This window comes from Jaculus jaculus, chromosome 9 (genome assembly GCF_020740685.1).
Source record: "Jaculus jaculus isolate mJacJac1 chromosome 9, mJacJac1.mat.Y.cur, whole genome shotgun sequence".
Taxonomy (NCBI): Eukaryota; Metazoa; Chordata; class Mammalia; order Rodentia; family Dipodidae; genus Jaculus; species Jaculus jaculus.
This window is the reverse complement of record NC_059110.1, coordinates 110140466-110159846: the sequence shown is the minus strand read 5'-3', so window position 1 is coordinate 110159846 and position 19381 is coordinate 110140466. Positions and strand designations below refer to the sequence as shown.

Genomic DNA, 19381 nt, shown 5'->3' with positions numbered 1-19381 from the left:
GGAGGCTGAGGTAGGAGTATCACTGTGATTTCTAGGCCAGCCTGGGACAACAAGGACTAAACAGTGAGTTCCAGGTCTGCCTGGGCTACAGCAAGACCCTACCTCAAAACAAACCAAAAAATACACTAATTACTCTTCCAAGGTCTAGATTTCCTAGAAGGTACTCACAACTACCCTGGCTTTCTACTTCTGCTATTTGTCAGGCCAGGCTTCTCCCAGTCTGAACCAGGGAAGATGTACAGAACCCACAAATACTTGTTTAACACCGTGACAGTGTTTTATTTCAAATTCTGAGAGAAAGAATGAAGCCAGTTTGCTCCCACAGTCCCTGTCATGAACAAAAAAATCAAAAACTGGTATCAGATGCTGGTTCTCTGAAACATACTGCTTTATCTAGACTCAGAAGCTGAACATATGATTTTAAGAAGAATAAGGTCTATGGCTGAACATACCAGCCACCCACGTAGGCACAGCTGCCAGTCAAGGCTGTGAAGCTGGACCTGCTGAATGACTCAAGCAGGGCAGAAGGCAGCAACACCTTCTGGAAATGGATGACTTCACATCTTTGAGCTGTCCCATCACCTGGACTTCCCCCCAGGAGTCATTTTGCCATTAAGCTGGCTGAGGCTTATATGCCTCTCCTTGTGCCTCTTCGTAGTCCTCCCATGGTTTCAGCTGGGGACCAGGAATCATCACCGTCTGAAAAAGCAAGAGGCTGAGTTACCTACCAACCAAGCCCACCGCTTGTTCAGGGGGGCTTTACCCTGCTTCTACTCCCAATCAGGAAGATTCCACCTTCTCTAGTGCTGTACCATTCCCTGTCTCCACTAGGTGGGGCCCAAGAGAAGCATTTTAGCAGGACAACTACCACCTGGGATCTCTTGACTCACCTAGCAAGCTGCCTTACCTTGAGGATGGGCTGCTTAGGGGGTGCCCAGGAGGGCACAATCTTGCCATGCAGTCTCCAGTTCCCATATGGGTTTGTCAGGTGCTTTTCAAACACAACATACTCCAGGACATCCTTGGGTATGTCTTCCTGACCGTACATCAACCGGCCAAACCGATCATAAATGGCCAGAGTCTAAAGGATGGATGGCATCAAATGAGGTCTTGTCAGAGTTTTTGTTTTGGCCATACAAACATTTCTGTGGAGCACTTGCCTAGCTTGTGTTGAGGCCCTGGGTTTGATTCCCCTGTGCCATTAAAATAAATATAAATAAATACACACACACACACACACACACACACACACACACACACACGTTTATATTTACATATAGCTCCTCCAGACACAAAATGGCCTGGCTATCCATGACCTCACAGTGCCTGACACTACCTACACAAGACCATCATAGTAGGAGGAAAAGATCATAACATCAAAATAAAAGATCAACTGAGTGAGAGGCAGAAGGGAGAGTGGTGTATCAAAGGGGAAGTGTGTGTGTGTGTGGGGAGATTACCATGGGATATTGTTTACAATCATGAAAGTTGTAGGTAAAAATAAATAAATAAATAAATAAATAAATAAAATACAGTCCTGAACTGAGAACTGAGAGGAGGAAAGCAAAATGGTGAGCGTACCTGCCGCGTGTGCAGGCGGACAGTGATCTGGCCATACATGTTGCCTTGGTTTACGAGACTTGAGCAGCGAACCTGAACCACATGGGCAGGCTCTAGAGATTCTATGAAGCTCCAGCGGACAGTCTTGTATTTGAGATCCCAGACCATGTCCTGAGGGCAGAAGAGAACACTTCACTGGGTCTCCCCTTCCCTGTAATGGTGCTGCTGCCACACCTGCAACACCAAAGCCAGCTTCTGACTCTCATGCTCTCTTGCACAGATTTCCCTTTTCTTTTTGTGTGCATGTGCACGTGCTCATTTTGCGTAGGTGCACGTGTGAGTATGCATGTGTGCATAGGTTTGGAGGCCAAGAGGTCAACATCAACCTTCCTTAATAGTTCTCCACTTATTATTATTTTGGTTTTCCAGGGTAGGGTCTCACTCTAGCTCAGGCTGACCTGGAATTCAGTATGTAGTGTCAGGGTGGCCTCAGACTCTTGGTGCTTCTCCTACCTCTGCCTCCCGAGTGCTGGGATTAAACACATGTGCCACCACACCCGGCTTTCCATTTATTTTTTGAGATGGGGTCTCTCACTGAACCTGGAGCTCAATGATTTAGCTACACTATCTGTCTAGCAAGCCCCACGGATCTTTGTGTCTTTGCCTCCGCAGTGCTGCAATTACAGGTGAATGATGCTGTGCCCAACGTTTACATGGGTGCTACGGATTGTGATGGCAAGCACTTCACTGACTGAGCAATATCCCCAGAGCCTTTTGTAAGTATTTTCTTCACCATTTTTTAGGGAGGAGGGTTGAGAAAGAGTCTCATTCTGTAGCCTAAGCTGACTTGGATCTCACTATGTAACCCATGCTGACCTTAAACTCATAGCAATCTTCCTGCTCCAGCTTCCTGAGTGTTGGGATTACATGTATGAAGCACATCATGTAGCTGTCTTCCAGTGTTTTTCTTTTTTTGTTTTTTCTTTTTAAAAATATTTTAAGGGCTGGAGAGATGGCTTAGCGGTTAAGCGTTTGCCTGTGAAGCCTCAGGACTCCGGTTTGAGGCGTGACTCCCCAGGACCCACATTAGCCAGATGCACAAGGGGCAATTTTAATTAATTTGACAGAGAAAGAGAAAATGGGCACACCAGGGTCTCCAGCCACTGCAAATGAGTTCCAGACGTGTGCGCCCCCTTGTGCATTTGGCTAATGTGGATCCTGAAGAATCGAACTTGGGTCCTTTGCCTTTGAAGGCAAATGCCTTAACCATTGAGCCATCCCTCCAGCCCTTGTTTTGCTTTTCAAGGTACGGTTTTACTCTAACCCAGCTTGACCTGGAATTCACTATATATTCTCAGGGTAGCCTCAAACTCATGATGATATCCCTACCTCTGCCTGCCAAGTACTGGGATTAAACAGTACACCACTATGCCAGCTACAACTCCCTTTTTATGTAAATCAAGAACCATCGAGCTCCTGGAGGATCCCAGTCCTAATCACTAAAAGCTTATTCCAAACCGCCACACACTCAATGCCCACATTTCCTTCAGCACTTTCATAATCTGCTATTTATTTCCTATATGTCTGTTAATTGCATATATTTTTCTTTACCTTCTGACTTTACTTTTAGCAGTGAAAAGTGGGAGGGGGGCCTGGAGGGATGGCTTAGCAGTTAAGGCATTTGCCTGCAAAGCTAAAGGATCCCAGTTTGATTCTCCAGTACCCACATAGTTATATGTTTCCATGGGGAGACTGACAAACTTAAGTTCTACTGATAGAAACTGAAGATGTATTTGTAGAAAATTAAGTTCTTACTCTAAAACTGAACCACAACATTTCCATTCTTGGGGGCTCCTCAAAATACCTAGTCCTCTATCACTTTATATACAGAAGACACAAGAAAAAGTGTTTTATCTAGTATTGGCCTCATGAATTCTGGTGAAATCCTTCACTGTAATGTGAAATGTGCCTTCACAGAGCTTACTACTGCCCACTGAACAACTTTTTCTTTACTCATTTGCCATGGTTCTCCCCAACCCAAAGTTCTAGAATTAAAAGTGTATGCTACCATGCCCAGCTTATGCCATGGTTCTTATTATCATTATCAGTCAACTAAAAATAAAGTATGTAAATTGTGCCCTAGATTTCCTGTACTTTCAAAAGGGATCCATTTGGGGCTGGAAAAATGACTTAGTGGTTAAGGCGCTTGCCCTGCAAAACCGAAGGACCCAGGCTCAATTCCCCAGGACCCATGTAAGCCAGATGCACAAGGTGGTGCATACTTCTGGAGTTCTTTTATAGTGGCCGGAGGCCCTGGTATGCCCTCTCCCTCCCTCCCTCCCTCCCTCCCTCTTTGTCTCTTTATCTCTCACAAATAAAAAACAATGTAAAAAATAAACTTAAAAAAAAATTTAAGTGGGCGTGGTGGCACATGCCTTTAATCCCAGCACTTGGGAGGCAGAGGTAGGAGGATTGCCATGAGTTCAAGGCTACCCTGAGACTACATTTAGTTCCAGGTTAGCCAGGACCAGAGTGAGACCCTACCTTGTAAAACCCAAAAAAAAAAAAAAAAAAATCAAGCCGGCCGTGGTGGCGCATGCCTTTAATCCCAGCACTCGGGAGGCAGAGGAAGGAGGATCACCGTGAGTTCGAGGCCACCCTGGGACTACATAGTGAATTCCAGGTCAGCCTGAGCTTGAGTGAGAACCTACCTCAAAAAAAAAAAAAAAAAAAAACTTTTTTTTTTTTTTTTTTTTAAATAATCTACCTGAAGACAAAGCAAAGCTAGGGTAGTGGCACACCTCTGTAATCCCAGCCCTCTGGAAGCTGAAGCAGGGTGATTGTGAATTGGCCACCCTGGACTACACAGTAAAACCTTGTTTCAAAGCCAGGTATGGTGGTGCATGCTTTTAATTTCAGCCCTGGAAAGGCAGAGGTTAAGTGGATCACCAGGAGTTCAAGGCCACCCTGAGACTACATAATGAATTCCAGGTCAGCCTGCGCTAGAGACCCTACCTCAAAAAAACAATAAAATAAATAAATTACTAAACAAGAATAAAAATAAATAAATTTAAACAAAGAAAAAAGGAGTAGAGAGGAAAAGGGAGGGAAGGGAAGAGGATGGTGTAGAAGGGGAGGGGAGGGGAAGAAGGAAAGAAGAGTCTGAAGTAATGTCTAGAATCTGTCCACTCAGGCATCCTACACTGCTGAGGATGAGAACCTACCGGAAAACAGTGTTCAGTTACCAAGGTATGGAGCCGGTCATGATCTGAACTAGAAAAGAAAGATATATATATATGTATATATACATTTAAATTTATTTCTTATTTTATGTTAATTTCTAATTGTATTTTTCTTGGTTGACAATTTTCATACTTGAATATAATGTAATTTGATATACTTTCCTCCCAATACTTTTATGTTCTCCCTCCCCCTCCTCCTTCCACTGAACCCCTTCTTTTCAATTGGTCCCTCTTCTATTTTAATGACTTTCTCTTCCCTCCCTGCCACAGTAGAGTCTCACTCTAGCCAAGGCTAACCTGGAACTTACTCTGTAGTCCCAGAGTGGCCTTGAACTCAAAGCAATCCTCCTATCTCTGCCTCATAACTGCTAGGACTAAAGGCATATGTCACCACGCCCAGATTGATGACTTTTCATTTTGTTTGCTCCTCTCACCCATGTTGAAATGAGCTGAATAATGTAGAGGTCTTGTAAAGGTAGTGACAGCTGCAATGAGGGCATGAAAGACCTATATTTATCACTGATTCCTACTTTTTAAAAATCAAAATTCTAAAGGCATTCTTCATGGAAATAGAAAAAACAATCCAAAAATTCATTTGGAATCACAAAACACCTCGAATATCTAAAATAATACTGAGCAACAAAAATAAGGCTGGTGGTATCACCATACCTGATTTTAACCAATACTACAGAGCCATAGTAACAAAAACAGGGTGGTACTGGCACAAAAACAGACATGTAGATCAGGGGAACAGAATAGAGGACCCAGATGTAAGTCCAAGTAGCTATAGCCACCTGATATTCGATAAAAATGCCCAAAATACTCATTGGAGAAAGGACAGCCTGTTCAGCAAATGGTGTTGGGAAAACTGGATATATATCTGCAGAAGGATGAAAATAGATTCTTCTCTCTCGCCATGCACAAGAATTAAGTCCAAATGGATTAAAGACCTTAACATCAGACCTGAAACTCTGAAACTGCTAGAGGAAAAAGTAGGGGAAACCCTTCAACATATTGGTCTTGGCAAAGACTTTCTGAACACAACCCCAATTGCTCAGGCAATAAAACCACAGATTAATCACTGGGACCTCATGAAATTACAAAGATTTTGCCAGCAAAGGACACAGTGAAAAAAGCAAAGAGGCAACCTACAGAATGGGAAAAAATCTTCGCCAGCTATATATCTGATAGAGGATTAATATCTAGGATATACAAAGAACTCAAAAAGTTAAATAATAAGGAATCAAACAAGCCAATCAAAAAATGGGCTTTGGAGCTAAATAAAGCATTCTCAAAGGAAGAAATACGAATGGCATATAAGCATCTAAAAAAATGTTCTACGTCACTAGTCATCAGGAAAATGCAGATTAAAACTACATTGAGATTCCATCTCACTCCTGTCAGATTGGCCACCATCATGAAAACAAATGATCATAAATGTTGGCAGGGGATGTGGAAAAAGAGGAACCCTTCTACACTGGCTGGTGGGAATGCAATCTGGTCCAGCCATTGTGGAAATCAGTGTGGAGGTTCCTAAAACAGCTAAAGATTGATCTACCATATAACCCAGCTATAGCACTCCTAGGCATATATCCAAAGGACTCATCTCATTTCCTTAGAAGTACGTGCTCAACCATGTTTATTGCTGCTCAATTTATAATAACTGGGAAATGGAACCAGCCTAGATGTCCCTCAACTGATGAGTGGATAATGAAGATGTGGCACATTTATACAATGGCGTTCTACTCAGCGGTAAAGAAAAATGAAGTTATGAAATTTGCAGAAAAATGGATGGACCTGGAACAGATTATACTAAATGAGGTAACCCAGGCCCAGAAAGCCAAGCGCCACATGTTCTCTCTCATATGTGGATCCTAGCTATAGGTGATTGAGCTTCTGCGTGAGAAGGAAAATACTTAGTAGCAGAGGCCAGTAAGTTAAAAAGGAGACATAAAGGGAAGAGAAAGAAAGGGAGGAGGGTACTTAATAGGTTGATATTGTATATATGTAAGTACAATGATTGAGATGGGGAGGTAATATGATGGAGAATGGAATTTCAAAGGGGAAAGTGTGGGGAGGGGTGGGAGGGAATACCATGGGATTTTTTTTGTAGTCATGGAAAATGTTAATAAAAATTTAAAAATTAAAAAAAAAAATTTGTTCATTTTTATGTATTTATTTGAGAGCGACAGACAGAGAGAGAAAGAGGCAGAGAGAGAGAGAGAGAGAGAGAATGGGCATGCCAGGGCCCCCAGCCACTGCAAACAAACTCCAGACACGTGTGCCCCTTGTGCATCTGACTAACATGGTTCCTGGGGAATCGAGCTAGGTACTAGGTGCTAGGTACACAAAGTAGAGCATGCCTCTAGAGTTCATTTGCAGGCCCTGGTATGCCCATCACACATATATTCTCCCTCCCCCCTCTCTCCTTGCAAATAAACAAATAAGAACACTTTTAAAAGCTGGGTATGGTGGCATACACTTTTAATCCTAGCACTCAGGAGGCAGAGGTAGGAAGATCGGACCGCCCTGAGCTCAAGGTCACCCTGAGACTACTTAGTGAATTCCAGGTCAGCCTGAGCTAGAGTGAGATCTTACCTTGACAAACCAGAGGGGGGGTGGGGGGAAGGAAACTGGGGAGATGGATCAATGGTTGAGACACTTGCTTGCAAAGCCTGCTGATATGGGTTTGATTTCTAAGTACTCACATAAAGCCAGCTGTATAAAGTGGTGCATGTGTCTAGAATTTAAGCCAGGCATGGGAGATTCCATGAGTTCAAGGCCAGCCTGGGAGTACACAGTGAATTCAAGGTCAGCCTGGGCTAGAGTGAGACCCACCTGAAGGGGGCTGGGAGGAGGAAAGGAATTACATCCTTTTTTGTTTTTCTAAATAGATCTTACTCTTGAAATTATATTCTTAAAGTAGGCAAGGATATTCACTGAGACATAGGAGCTGATTTTGTTCTAATCTGATAAAAGGAACAAAGTCCAACACCATATAAACAATAAAAAGCTCATTATCAAGCTGGGCGTGGTGGCGCACGCCTTTAATCCCAGCACTTGGGAGGCAGAGGTAAGGAGGTTCCCTGTGAGTTCAAGGCCGCCCTGAGACTAAGTAGTGAATTCCAGGTCAGCATGGGCTAGAGTGAAACCCTACCTCAAGAAAAAAAACAAAAACAAAAACAAAAACCTCATTATCTTCTCTTATATTAATCATCAGCACCAACTGGCTTAGCCTTATATTTTACACTGCCATCTTTGACCTAGGAAAAGATAATTGTATGTCTTTTCTGTTGTTGTTGCCACCATCATGGCCTACTCATTAGAATCTCTGTAGTGATAATAAAAACAGCAAATCCTTTTCCTCAGCTGCCACCAAGGTGCTCGGTTCTTCCGAAGAAGCTAAGACTGCACTTGGGGCGAGGCCTTCACTTCATCCAGCGACTAGCACCCGCCCGGCAGCCCACACCACGGCCTCCGTCTCTGAGCTCGCCTGCATCCACTCGGCCTTCATCCTGCACGACGACGAAGTGACCGCCACAGAGGACAAGATCAATGCCCTCATTAAAGCAGCCAATGTGAATGTTGAGCCTTTATGGCCCGGCTTGTTTGCAAAGGCCCTGGCCAATGTCAACATCGGGAGCCTCATCTGCAACATAAGGACTGGTGGGCAGCTCCCCTGGCGGGTGCTGTGCCCGCAGGAGGCCCTGCCCGCGTTGCCACCGCCACCCCAGCTGAGGAGAAGAAAGTGGAAGCCAGGAAAGAAGAGTCTGAGGAGTCCGATGACAACATGGGCTTTGGTCTTTCTGACTAAACCTCTTGTCACACACTCAATAAAAAGTCTGTTGTTGGGGCTGGAGAGATGGCTTAGCGGTTAAGTGCTTGCCTGTGAAGCCTAAGGACCCTGGTTCAAGGCTCGATTCCCCAGGACCCACGTTATCCAGATGCACAAGGGGGTGCATGCGTCTGGAGTTCGTTTGCAGTGGCGGGAAGCCCTGGTGCACCCATTCTCTCTCTCTCTTTCTCTTTCTGTCACGCTCAAATAAATAAATAAAATAAAAAATAAAAATAAAAAAGTCTGTTGTTGGTCAAAAAAGAAATAGCAAATCCCAGTTCTCAGATAAAGAATTTTTGTTTTGTTTTGTTTTGCTTGTTTGTTTTTCCAAGGTAGGGTCTCACTCTCTTGAACTCACAGTGATCTACCTACGTCTTCTTCCCAAGTGCTGGGATTAAAGGCGTGCACCACTATGCCTGGCAGATAAAGGACTTTTGGACAGGCTAGTATTCCTAACTAAGTGGTCTTATCTAAGTTGAAGACCACTAGAGGGGGTTAACTGAGATAGAAAGACCCACTCTGAAAGCGAGAAGCCCCATCGCACTGGCTGGGAGACTAGCTGGAATAAAAGGAAGATGGCACAGGCATTCTCCCTCTCTCCTTGGTCACCACAGATAAGTTGCTCCACTATGCCTTCCCTTACTATGAAGGGACTCAATCTTCTGAACCCGTGAGCCAAAATAGTAATTTCTCCCTTAAATTGTTTCTTTCAGCTATCTGGTCACAGCAACAACAAAAAATTAACACAATCATAGATTAGTTTCTTTCAGATATACACACATGAATTTTATCCACTTAGTATTTTGTTTTTTAATTTAATTTATTTATTTATTTGAAAAGAGAGAGAGAATATGAATGAATGGGTGCACCAGGGCCTTTAGCCACTGCAAACAGACTCCAAATGCAGGCACCACTGTGCATCTGGCTTTGTGTGGGTACTGGGGAATTGAACCTGGGTCATTAGGCTTTGCAGGCAAGCACCTTGACCACTGAGTCATCTCTCCAGGGCTGGCTTAGTTTTGTTTGAAGTAGGGTCTCGCTGTAGCCCAGCCTAGGACTACACAGTGACTTACAGGTCAGCCTGGGCTAGAGACCCTTCCTTGGAAAAAAAAGGTGGTGCACCTGTAAAGCCAGTCCCATAGGGAAACAGAGAACCAGAATCACCGGAACTCATAAAAAACCAGTAAGTTCCTGGATCAGTAAGAAACTCCAGCTCAGGGCTGGAGAGATGGCTCCGCAGTTAAGGCACTTGTCTGCGATGACTGAAGATCCAAGTTTGATTCTCCAGGTCCCGCATAAGCCAGATGTACAAGGAGGTGCATGCATCTAGAGTTCGTTTGCAGTGGCTAGAGACCCTGGGCACCCATTTTCTCCTCCTATCTCCGCCTCCCTGATGCTGGGATTAAAGGTACCCAGCTATTCCAGTAGGTATTTTATTGGTCCCTTTTGAAAAGTTTTGTTCCCTAATCTCAAGAGTTACTTAGGGATTAGTTCTATTATGCCTACCAGCTTCCCTTCTTCAACCTACAGGTTTATTTATTTATTTTTGGTTTTGGTGTCTGTGTTGTGTGTGAGTGTGGGTGTTCCTATAGTACAGCACTGTGTGGAGGCCAGAGGACTTCTAGATAACAGTCCACAGAGGCAGTGTCTTGTGTTGTTCACCGACCCTTGCTTTCACCAAGTAGCTGGGCTATGAGCCTCCAGGGATTCTCCCCTCTCTGCCTCCCTTTCACTCATAGGTGAGCTGAGATTACAGGCAAACAATGTAGTGCCTGAATGTTTTTATGTGGATGTTGAGGTTTGGAATGTGGCTATTTTCATTTGTGTGGCAAACATTGAATCCACTAAGCCACCTACTCAAAACCATCCTTTAAAGCTTGCCTAGAACTTGCTTACATAGACCAGGCTGCCTTGAATTTACAGTGATCCTCCACGTGCTGGGGTTACATGTGGGAGCCACAATACCTGGCCTTACCTGCTTCCTTTCTGCTTCTAGTCCCTTTTTTAAAAAAATACTTTTATTTATTTATTTGTCAGAGAAAGAGGGAGAGAGAATGGGCACGTCAGGGCATGTACCCCCTTGCGCATCTGGCTAACTTGGGTCCTGGGGAATCGAACCTGAGTCCTTTGGTTTTGCAGGCAAATGCCTTAACCACTAAGCCATCCCTCCAGTCCATGCTTCCAGTCCTTAAAAAAAAGTTATTTAAGAGAGAGGAAGAATGAGAGAAAAAGAGAGAGAGGGAAGGAGGGAGAATGAGCATACCAGAACTTCCAACCACTGCAAATGCCCAATAGTCCCTACTTTTTTTTTTCTTTTTTTTTTTTTTTTTAGGGCAAACCCAATAAACTGGTCTTTTTTTTAATGCACGAGAACAAAGGGTGGGGGGGAAGAATATTGGTATGCCAGGACAGGCCCTACTTATCACATAGGAAGTTCAGTTATCCTACAATTGTTACCTGTAAGAAAAAGAAAAGCTGTGCCTAGAATTGCCATTGAGACTGAACAGGAAAAAAGACAGACAGTTAGTTCACTTACTTGTTAAGACAAAGGTGAGCTTCAATAAAGATGTCCTTAGCTTTTTCAGGGAAGTCTTTTATTTTAAAATTAGCATCATATTCTTTTATCTTTCGAATTCTGTAGAATTAAGCATGAGAACCATTATAAGGATTTCAATAACTAATGATTCACATTAACTTCCATTAGTGCCTGCCTACTCATTCTACATATATTTTTTAAGTAATTTTGTTTGTTTGTTTGTTTTTCAAGGTAGGGTCTTACTGTAGCCCAGGCTGACCTGGAATTCACTATGTAGTCTCTGGGTGGCCTCAAACTCATGGCAATCCTCCTACCTCTGCCTCCTGAGTTTTGGGATTAATGGTGTGTGCCACCACCCCAGTGGAAGCTCTTCTCTTCTTAATATTGATTTATTTATTTGAGAGAGAAAGAAGCACATACATATAGAGAGAAAATGAGTATGCCAGGGCCTCTAGACATTGTAAAGAAACTCCAGATACATGCGCCATCTTGTGTATCTGGCTTACATGAAGACTAGGGAATTGAATTTAGGTCCTTAGGCTTCAGAGGCAAATGCCTTAACCACTAAGTCATCTCTCTAGTCCTCTTTTTTTTTTTTTTGGTGAAATAGGGTCTTGCTCTAGCTCAGGCTGACTGACGTGGAATTCACTATGTAGTCTCTGAGTGGCCTTGAACTGATCAGGGCAATCCTCCCACTTGTGACTTCTGAACCCTGGGATAAAAGACATTGTCTGTCCTCTATGGACTGGGGCTACAGATGTGCATGGCAGCAGCCACCTTTTTCTTTTCTTTTCTTTTTTTTTTTTTTTTTTGAGATAACAACCTGGATATTTCTTTTATTTATTTGCTTATTTGACACACACACACACACACACACAGAAATTGGTGGCAGACCCTCCAGCCACCATAAACAAACTCTACATGCATGTACCACCTTGTGCATCTGGCTTAGATGGGTAGTGGGGAATCAAAGCTGGGTCTGGGTCCTTAGGCTTCAAAGGCAAGTGTCTTAACCACTAAGCCATCTTTACAGCCCTTTCTTCCTCCCTCCCTCCCTCCCTCCCTCCCTCCCTTCCTTCCTTCCTTCCTTCTTTTCCTGAGGTCACAGTGTCTCACTCTAGCCCAGGCTGACCAGGAATTCACGATGTAGTCTCAGGTTGGCCTCAAATTCATAGTAATCCTCCTACTTCTGCCTCCTTACTGCTGGGATTAAAGGCATGTGCCACCATTCCCTGCCTTGGACATTTCTTTTTTCTTTTTTTTTTGGAGGGGGGGCAGTTTTCAAGGCAGAGTTTCACTCTAGCCTAGGCTGACCTGGAATTCACTATGTAGTCTCAGAGTGGCCTTAAACTCACAGTGATCCTCCTACCTCTGCCTCCTGAGTGCTGGAATTAAAGGCGTGCACCACCATACCCAGCTAACATTTCTTTTTCTTTTTCTGTGTGTGTGTGTGTGTGTGTGTAGGCACACATACCACAGTGCCTGTGTGAAGGTTAGAGAACTTACAATTTTAAGGTATTTCTGCTCTACCTTCTTTTTTTTTTTTTTTTTTTTTACCTTTTTCTTTTTTACTATTTGTAATTGTTTATTTGTGTGTGTGTGTGTGTGTGATTGCTAGAGAACTGAATCTGGGCCAGCAGGCTTTGCAAACAAGTGCTTTTAACTACTGAACCATCTTCTCTACCCCAGAAAGTCTTTTTTTTTTATCTGAGGCAAGGTCTCACTCTAGTCCAGACGGTCCTTTCCTGGAACTCTCTCTGTAATCTCAGGGTGGCCTCGAACTCACAACACTCCTCTTACCTCTGCTTCCCGAGTGCTGGGATTAAAGGCGTGTGGCACCATGCCCGACTCAGAAAGAATTTCTTATTGAAGACTAAATTTTTTTGTTGTTTGTTTTTCAAGGTAGGGTCTCACTCTAGCTCAGGCTGGCCTGGAGTTCACTATGGAGTCTCAGGGTGGTCTCAAACCCATGGCAATCTTACCTCTGGCTCCCCAGTGCTGGGATTAAAGGTGTGCGCCACCATGCCCAACTAGTAAAATGTTATTTAATTTTATTTTATTATTATTTGTTTTTTAGCTTTTTGAGGTCGGGTCTCACTCCAGCCCAGGCTGACCTGGAGTTCACTATGGAGTCTCAGGGTGGTCTTGAACTCACGGCGGTCCTCCTACCTCTGCCTCCCGAGTGCTGGGATTAAATGCGTGCACCACCATCTCCAGCTTAAAATGTTATTTTATTTATTTGTGTGTGTATGGGTGTACACATGCACCACTTAGCATGAGGCTTTACATAGGTGCTAGGGAATTGAACCCCAGGCCAACAGGCTTTATATGTAAGCACCTTTAAACACTGTGCTATTGCCCCAGTACTTTTTTTTTTTTAATTTTAGAGAGACAGAGACATACATACAAACAGACAAGAAGGCCGGGCGTGGTGGCACACGCCTTTAATCCCAGCACTTGGGAGGCAGAGGTAGGAGGATCGCCGTGAGCTCGAGGCCACCCTGAGACTCCATAGTGAACTCCAGGTCAGCCTGGGCTAGAGTGAGACCCTATCTCAAAAAAAAAGAGGAGAACTGGTGTACCAAGTCCTCAGCCACTGAAATTGACCACCAGATGATTGCCCCACCTAGTGGGCATGTGTGACCTTGTGCTCGTCTCACCTTTGTGCATCTGGCTAACATGGGATCTGGAGAGTAGAACATGAGTCCTTAGGCTTCGCAGGCAAGCACCTTAACTGCTATGCCATCTCTTCAGCCTCCTAAAATGTTTTGAATGCAAACAGGAAATTTTATATAAGCAGGGATTCTGTACACAAATGAATAGGGCAAGGCATTTAACTTTCAGGAAAAAAAAAAAATGCCACCCTGAGAGTACATAGTGAATTCCAGCTCAATCTGGGTGTGGTGGTTTGATTCAGGTGTCCCCCATAAACTTAAGTGTTGTGACTGCTAGGTTCCCAGCTGATGGATATTTGGGAATTAATGCCTCCTGGAGGGAGTGTATTGTTGGGGGTGGGCTTATGGGCTTTATAGCCAGTTTCCCCATGCCAGTGTTTGGCACACCCTCCTGTTGCTGTGGCCCACCTTATGTTGGCCAGGGGGTGATGTTCACTCTCTGCTCATGCCATTGTTTTCCCCTGCCATCGTGAAGCTTCCCCTCGAGCCTGTAAGCCAAAATAAATCTCTTTTTCCCAGAAGCTACTCTTGGTTGGGTGATTTCTACCAGCAATGCGAACCGGACTGCAACACTGGGCTAGAGTGAGACCCCACCTCGAAAAACCAAAAAAAAATAAAAAAGTAAATTAAGTAATTTTTTACATGCTGGGCATGATGGCATATGCCTTTAATCCCAGCACTTAGGAGGCAAAGGTAGGAGGATCACTGTGAGGATCACTGAGACCACCATGACTACATAGTGAATTCCAGGTCAACCTGGGCTAGAGCCAGACCCTATCTCCATAAAAATAAAAAGAATGTTAACTGGAAATCCTGACTTAATCAAAGAGTTAATATAAGTATAGTGAAGTAAGGGAAACATGATAAGTAAAATTTATTCTAAGAATGCAAGGTTGATTTAACATTTGAAAACCAATGTATCAAGTTGATCATGACAGCTCATGCCTGTAATCTCAATACTCAAGAGCTATAAGACAGGAAGATAAACAAGTTCAAGGCCAGCCTGAGCTAAACAGCAAGACTGTGTTTCAAAATATGAGGAAGAATAGCCGGGTATGGTGCCACATGCCTTTAATTCCAGCACTCAGGAGGTAGAGGTAGGAGGGCCTCTGTGAGTTCAAGGCCACCCTGAGACTACACAATGAATTCCAGGTCAGCCTGGGCTAGAATATAACCATACCTTGAAAAAAAAAGAAAAACAAGAAGAAGGAAAGGGAAATCAATGCATTATACCCTATCAACAGAATAGAATATTGATCTCTACTTGTCTCAAACGCTTACGATAACTGTGATGCCACATTCTTCTTTAATCGCTCAGTTTTCTGGGCCAGTCCTTCCTTTGAAAGAGTTGACATCCGAGCATCACCTTCAGGGGGAACATAGGCATCAAATATACCAGCTGTAAGAAAAGAAGAACATTAAGGAAGTGTTGAAACATTGAGGAAAAAGTCATCTTGGAGTCACATAAAACTGGGAGAGAGCTGGACATGGTGGTGCACGCCTTTAATCCCAGCACTTGGGAGACAGAGGTAGGAGGATCACCATGAGTTTAAGACCAGCTTGAGACTACCTAGTGAATTCCAGGTCAGCCTGGGCTAGAGCAAGACCCTACCTCAAAACAAACAAAATAATAATAGGGGCTGGACAGATGGCATAGCAGTTAAGGTGTTTGCCAGAAAAGCTTAAGGAATTGGGTTCAATCTCCCAGTACCCATGTAAGGCCAGATGCTGTGGCCCATGCATCTGGAGTTCATTTACAGTGGCTGGAGTCCCTGGTGCACTCATTCTGTGTGTGTCTCCCTCTGCATACAAATAAACAAATAAAATATTTTTAAAAAGACTACTACTACTACTAATGATAATAATATTAAAAAAGGGGAAGCCTGCCTGTGAAGCCTAAGGACCCCGGTTCTAGGCTCGGTTCCCCAGGTCCCACGTTAGCCAGATGCACAAGGGGGCACACGCGTCTGGAGTTCGTTTGCAGAGGCTGGAAGCCCTGGCACGCCCATTCTCTCTCTCTCCCTCTATCTGTCTTTCTCTCTGTGTCTGTCGCTCTCAAATAAATAAATAAATAATTAAAAAAAAAAAAAAAGGGGAAGCCAGGTATGGTGGCACACAGCTTAAGTCCCAGCACTAAGGAAGCACAGGTGGAAGGATCACTTTGAGTTTGAGGCCAGCCTAGCACTACAGAATGAGTTCCACATCAGCCTGGACTACAGTGAGACCCTGCCTCCAAAAAGCCAAATAAATAAATATATTGGGTGTGGAGGTTCACACCTTTAATCCCAGCACTCTGAAGGCAGTAAGAGGATCACCGTGAATTCAAGACTACCCTGACGCTACAAAGTGACTTCTAAGTCAGCCTGGGCAAGAGTGAGACCCTACCTTAAAAAACAAATAATAATAAAAAATAAATAAATAAATAGAGCCAGGTGTGGTGGTGCATACCTTTAATCCCAGCTGAAGTAAAAGAATCATTGTCAGGTTAAGACCAGCAAGAGTCTACCTCAGAAAAAAATAAATAAATAAATAAATAAAGGGGAGGTAGGAATGTAGCTTCTCTGTATGAATGAGACTGTAAATTCAATTCCCAGCAAACAAAGAACCTTGAACTTTTGCAGTATGATATAAAATCACTGAGTTTAAACCCAGTGGTTAATTTAATGTCAAATATAGTTCAAGAAACTCCAAGTTCCAAATCTCTTACAGTAGAGGATTGAATCCAGATCCCAGAAATTCTATACCTCACCTGTACAGGCCAGATGTATGGGACGTTCCATACGTTCCTGAGGAATAACCAATCCTGCTTTCCGGGCATGCTCCATAAACTCCTTCTGTGTTCTGTATTTGGGTTCATAAGAAGGGGGTGTGAAACGTTTTTTGGTTCTTACTGGAACTATCGCTGTGGACTGGGTCACCAAGACTGGCTGGAAGGCAAGGGCAGGGTTAGGATATAAATAACCTCAAAACAAAAATAAATAAATAAAACAGACATGCATGGTGGCACACACCTTTAACCCCAAAATTTAGGAGGCAGAGTAGAAGGATCACTGTGAGTTCGAGGCCACCCTGAGACTACATGGTGAACTACAAGTAAGCCTGGGCTATAAAAGACTCTACAAACTAGCACTGGAGTGATAGCTCAGCAGTTAGAGGAACCTGCCTGCAAAACCTGAAGGCCTGGGTTCGATTCCCCAGTACCCATGTAAAGCCAGATGCATAAAGTGGCACACACATCTGGTGTTCATATGCAGTGGCACCAGGCCCTAACTCTCATTTTCTCTCTCTGCTTGCAAATAAATAAAATTAGTCTAAAAAAATAAAAACAGTGCCAAGCATAGAGGCACATGCCTTTAGCACTTGGGAGGCAGAGATAGGAGAATTGCAGTAAGTTCAAGACTACCTTGAGACTACATAGTGAATTCCAGGTCAGCCTGGACTAAAATGAAACCCTACCAGGGAAAACAAAAGGAAAAAAAAAAAAGTATAAGCAAGTCCGGGATGATGGCTCAATGGTTAAAGGCGTTTGCTTGCAAAGCATGGTGGCCTGGGCTTGAGTGCTCAATACTCAGGTAAAGCCAGGGGCAAAAAGTGGCACACCTGAAGTTCATTTGCAGTGGAAGGAGGCCCTGGTGCATCCTTCCTCACTCTCAATTTCACTCTCAAATAAACAAATAAAACATTCTTTTTTAAATTTATTTTATTTATTTTTGTTTTTTAGAGCTAGGGTCTCACTCTAGCCCAGGCTGACCTGAGCTTACTATGCAGTCTCAGGGCAGCATCGAACTCTTGGCAATCCTCCTACCTCTGCCTCCTGAGTGCTGGGATTAAAGTCGTGCCGCAAACAGGCCCGGCTCTTTCCCCTTGGCATCTCCTTTCAGGGACCTTAACCAAAGGCGTCGAACCCACTCGCCCTCACGGCCCGCCCCGTTTACTTCGTGCGCCTCTGAAAAGTAGGAGGAGTCGGACGCCTTTAATCCCAGCACTCTGGAGGCAGAGGTGGGAGGACCGCCATGAGTTCAAGGCCACCCTGAGGCTACATAGTGACTTCCAGGTCAGCCTGGGCTAGAGTGAGACCCATCTCAACAAACCAAAAAAAATTTTTTTAATTAATTAATTAAATAAATAAGTAAATCATGTCAAACCCATGTGAATGAAAAAAAAAAAAGTAGGAGGGTCTCGTCCAATTTCAGACTCTCCCAGCACTTCTGACTCGTATCGTGGCGACCACACCCCTCTACTCTGTCCCTCTACTTCAGTCGGCAAAGTCCTAAGGGCCCCTGTCTCTACCCACCTGCAGAGACCACCATCCTAAAGCCCTGGATAAGCAAGACAAACCCCGAGACGAGGGGGCTGCCATTTTGCTCTCGCAAAGGCCGTCGGGACTGGGGCTACCAGGCAGAGCGCAGCGCGGAAGGCGGAGCAGGCGCGGGAGTGGAATTTTCCAGGGCGCGCGCCCAGAGCCGAAACACGAACGCGCGCGCGCGCTCCTGCGGGCGGGGGCGGGCGCACTGTGGTCGCGCGTGCGCAGTGAGGCCACACTGGAGGTAGGGTGAAACGCACGGTTGTCACGCGCCAGGCGGAGAGCCCTTGAGAGCGAGCTGCGCCTGCGCACGAGGTTTGCTGGCGGCCAGGGGTTGCTGCATTCCTGTTTGCTTAGCACATGGCTGCACCCTATTTACATTCGGCAAAAAAAAAAGAAAAAAGAAAAAAAGAAAAAGTGTTTGCCTTGGAAGACAGAGCGCTGAGATAAAGCGTTCCCCTCAGTGTTTGAAGTACATTGAAGGTATTTAGGTCCCAGAAAATGAATAGTTTCTGGATCTGTATCTAACATCAAAATACTGTGTCACCTTGGAATTGAGTCCTAAATTAGGAAATTTTTAAAAAATATTTTATTTATTTGAAAAAGAAAGAGAATGGGCCTCCAGCCACTGCAAACGAACTCTAGATGTATGTGCCACCTTGTGCATCTGGCTTTACGTGGGTACTGGGGAATTGAGGGTTCACAGGCAAGTGCCTTAACTGCTAAACCATCTCTCCAGCCCTTGTCTTTTGCTTTTTAGTAAACACAGGACAATTAAAAAAAATAAAAAATTCTGGCTGGAGAGATAGATGGCTTAGCGGTTAAGGTACTGGCCTGAAAAGCAAAAAAATGCAGGTTTGAAAACCAAACAAAACAAAAAGTCTCATTTCCAAAAAGTCACAAGCTATAATATTAACAAATTTAGTAATAGCTGACTTAGAATTGCTTAACATCCAGCACTCGGGCAGACGAAGGAGGATGGGCATGATTTCGAGGCCACCCTGAAACTACACAGTGAATTCCAGGTCATCCTGAGTGAGACCCTACCTTGAAAAACTACCCCCTCCAGGAACAAAGAAAGAAATTGCTTAACAAATGTCTAGTAAGTCTTTAAGCATTTTACATTTATCAACTCAATCTTCAGCATAAATATTCCTGTTTTATGTATGTGGTTGGGCCACAAAGATACTAATTATGTAGTATAAGGTTAGACAGCTATTATTAACTGGT

General features: G+C 44.0%; 1 protein-coding gene and 1 pseudogene across 1 annotated transcript; one reads left to right on the top strand and one right to left on the bottom strand.

The window, feature by feature from the left end:
- Positions 1 to 258: 258 nt before the first annotated feature.
- Positions 259 to 18289, bottom strand: Mrpl45 (mitochondrial ribosomal protein L45). Its single transcript, XM_045158877.1, has 8 exons — positions 18143 to 18289; positions 16598 to 16775; positions 15130 to 15247; positions 11174 to 11272; positions 4785 to 4833; positions 1582 to 1731; positions 908 to 1081; positions 259 to 699 (listed from the first exon to the last, which is right to left on the bottom strand). The coding sequence occupies exons 1-8, from the start codon at positions 18206 to 18208 to the stop codon at positions 613 to 615; spliced, it is 921 nt and encodes a 306-aa protein (XP_045014812.1). The 5' UTR covers positions 18209 to 18289; the 3' UTR covers positions 259 to 612.
- Positions 7486 to 8654, top strand: LOC101614386 (annotated as a pseudogene).
- Positions 18290 to 19381: the final 1092 nt, after the last annotated feature.

Excerpts from the sequence above, each read along its gene's own strand:
- Mrpl45 (XM_045158877.1), bottom strand. The coding sequence starts at position 18,208 with ATGGCAGCCCCCTCGTCTCGGGGTTTGTCTTGCTTATCCAGGGCTTTA. Across the intron at positions 1,082-1,581 it reads TCCGCCTGCACACGCGGCAG|ACTCTGGCCATTTATGATCG; the intron begins GTACGCTCACCA and ends TCCATCCTTTAG. Across the intron at positions 700-907 it reads CTAAGCAGCCCATCCTCAAG|ACGGTGATGATTCCTGGTCC; the intron begins GTAAGGCAGCTT and ends TTGCTTTTTCAG.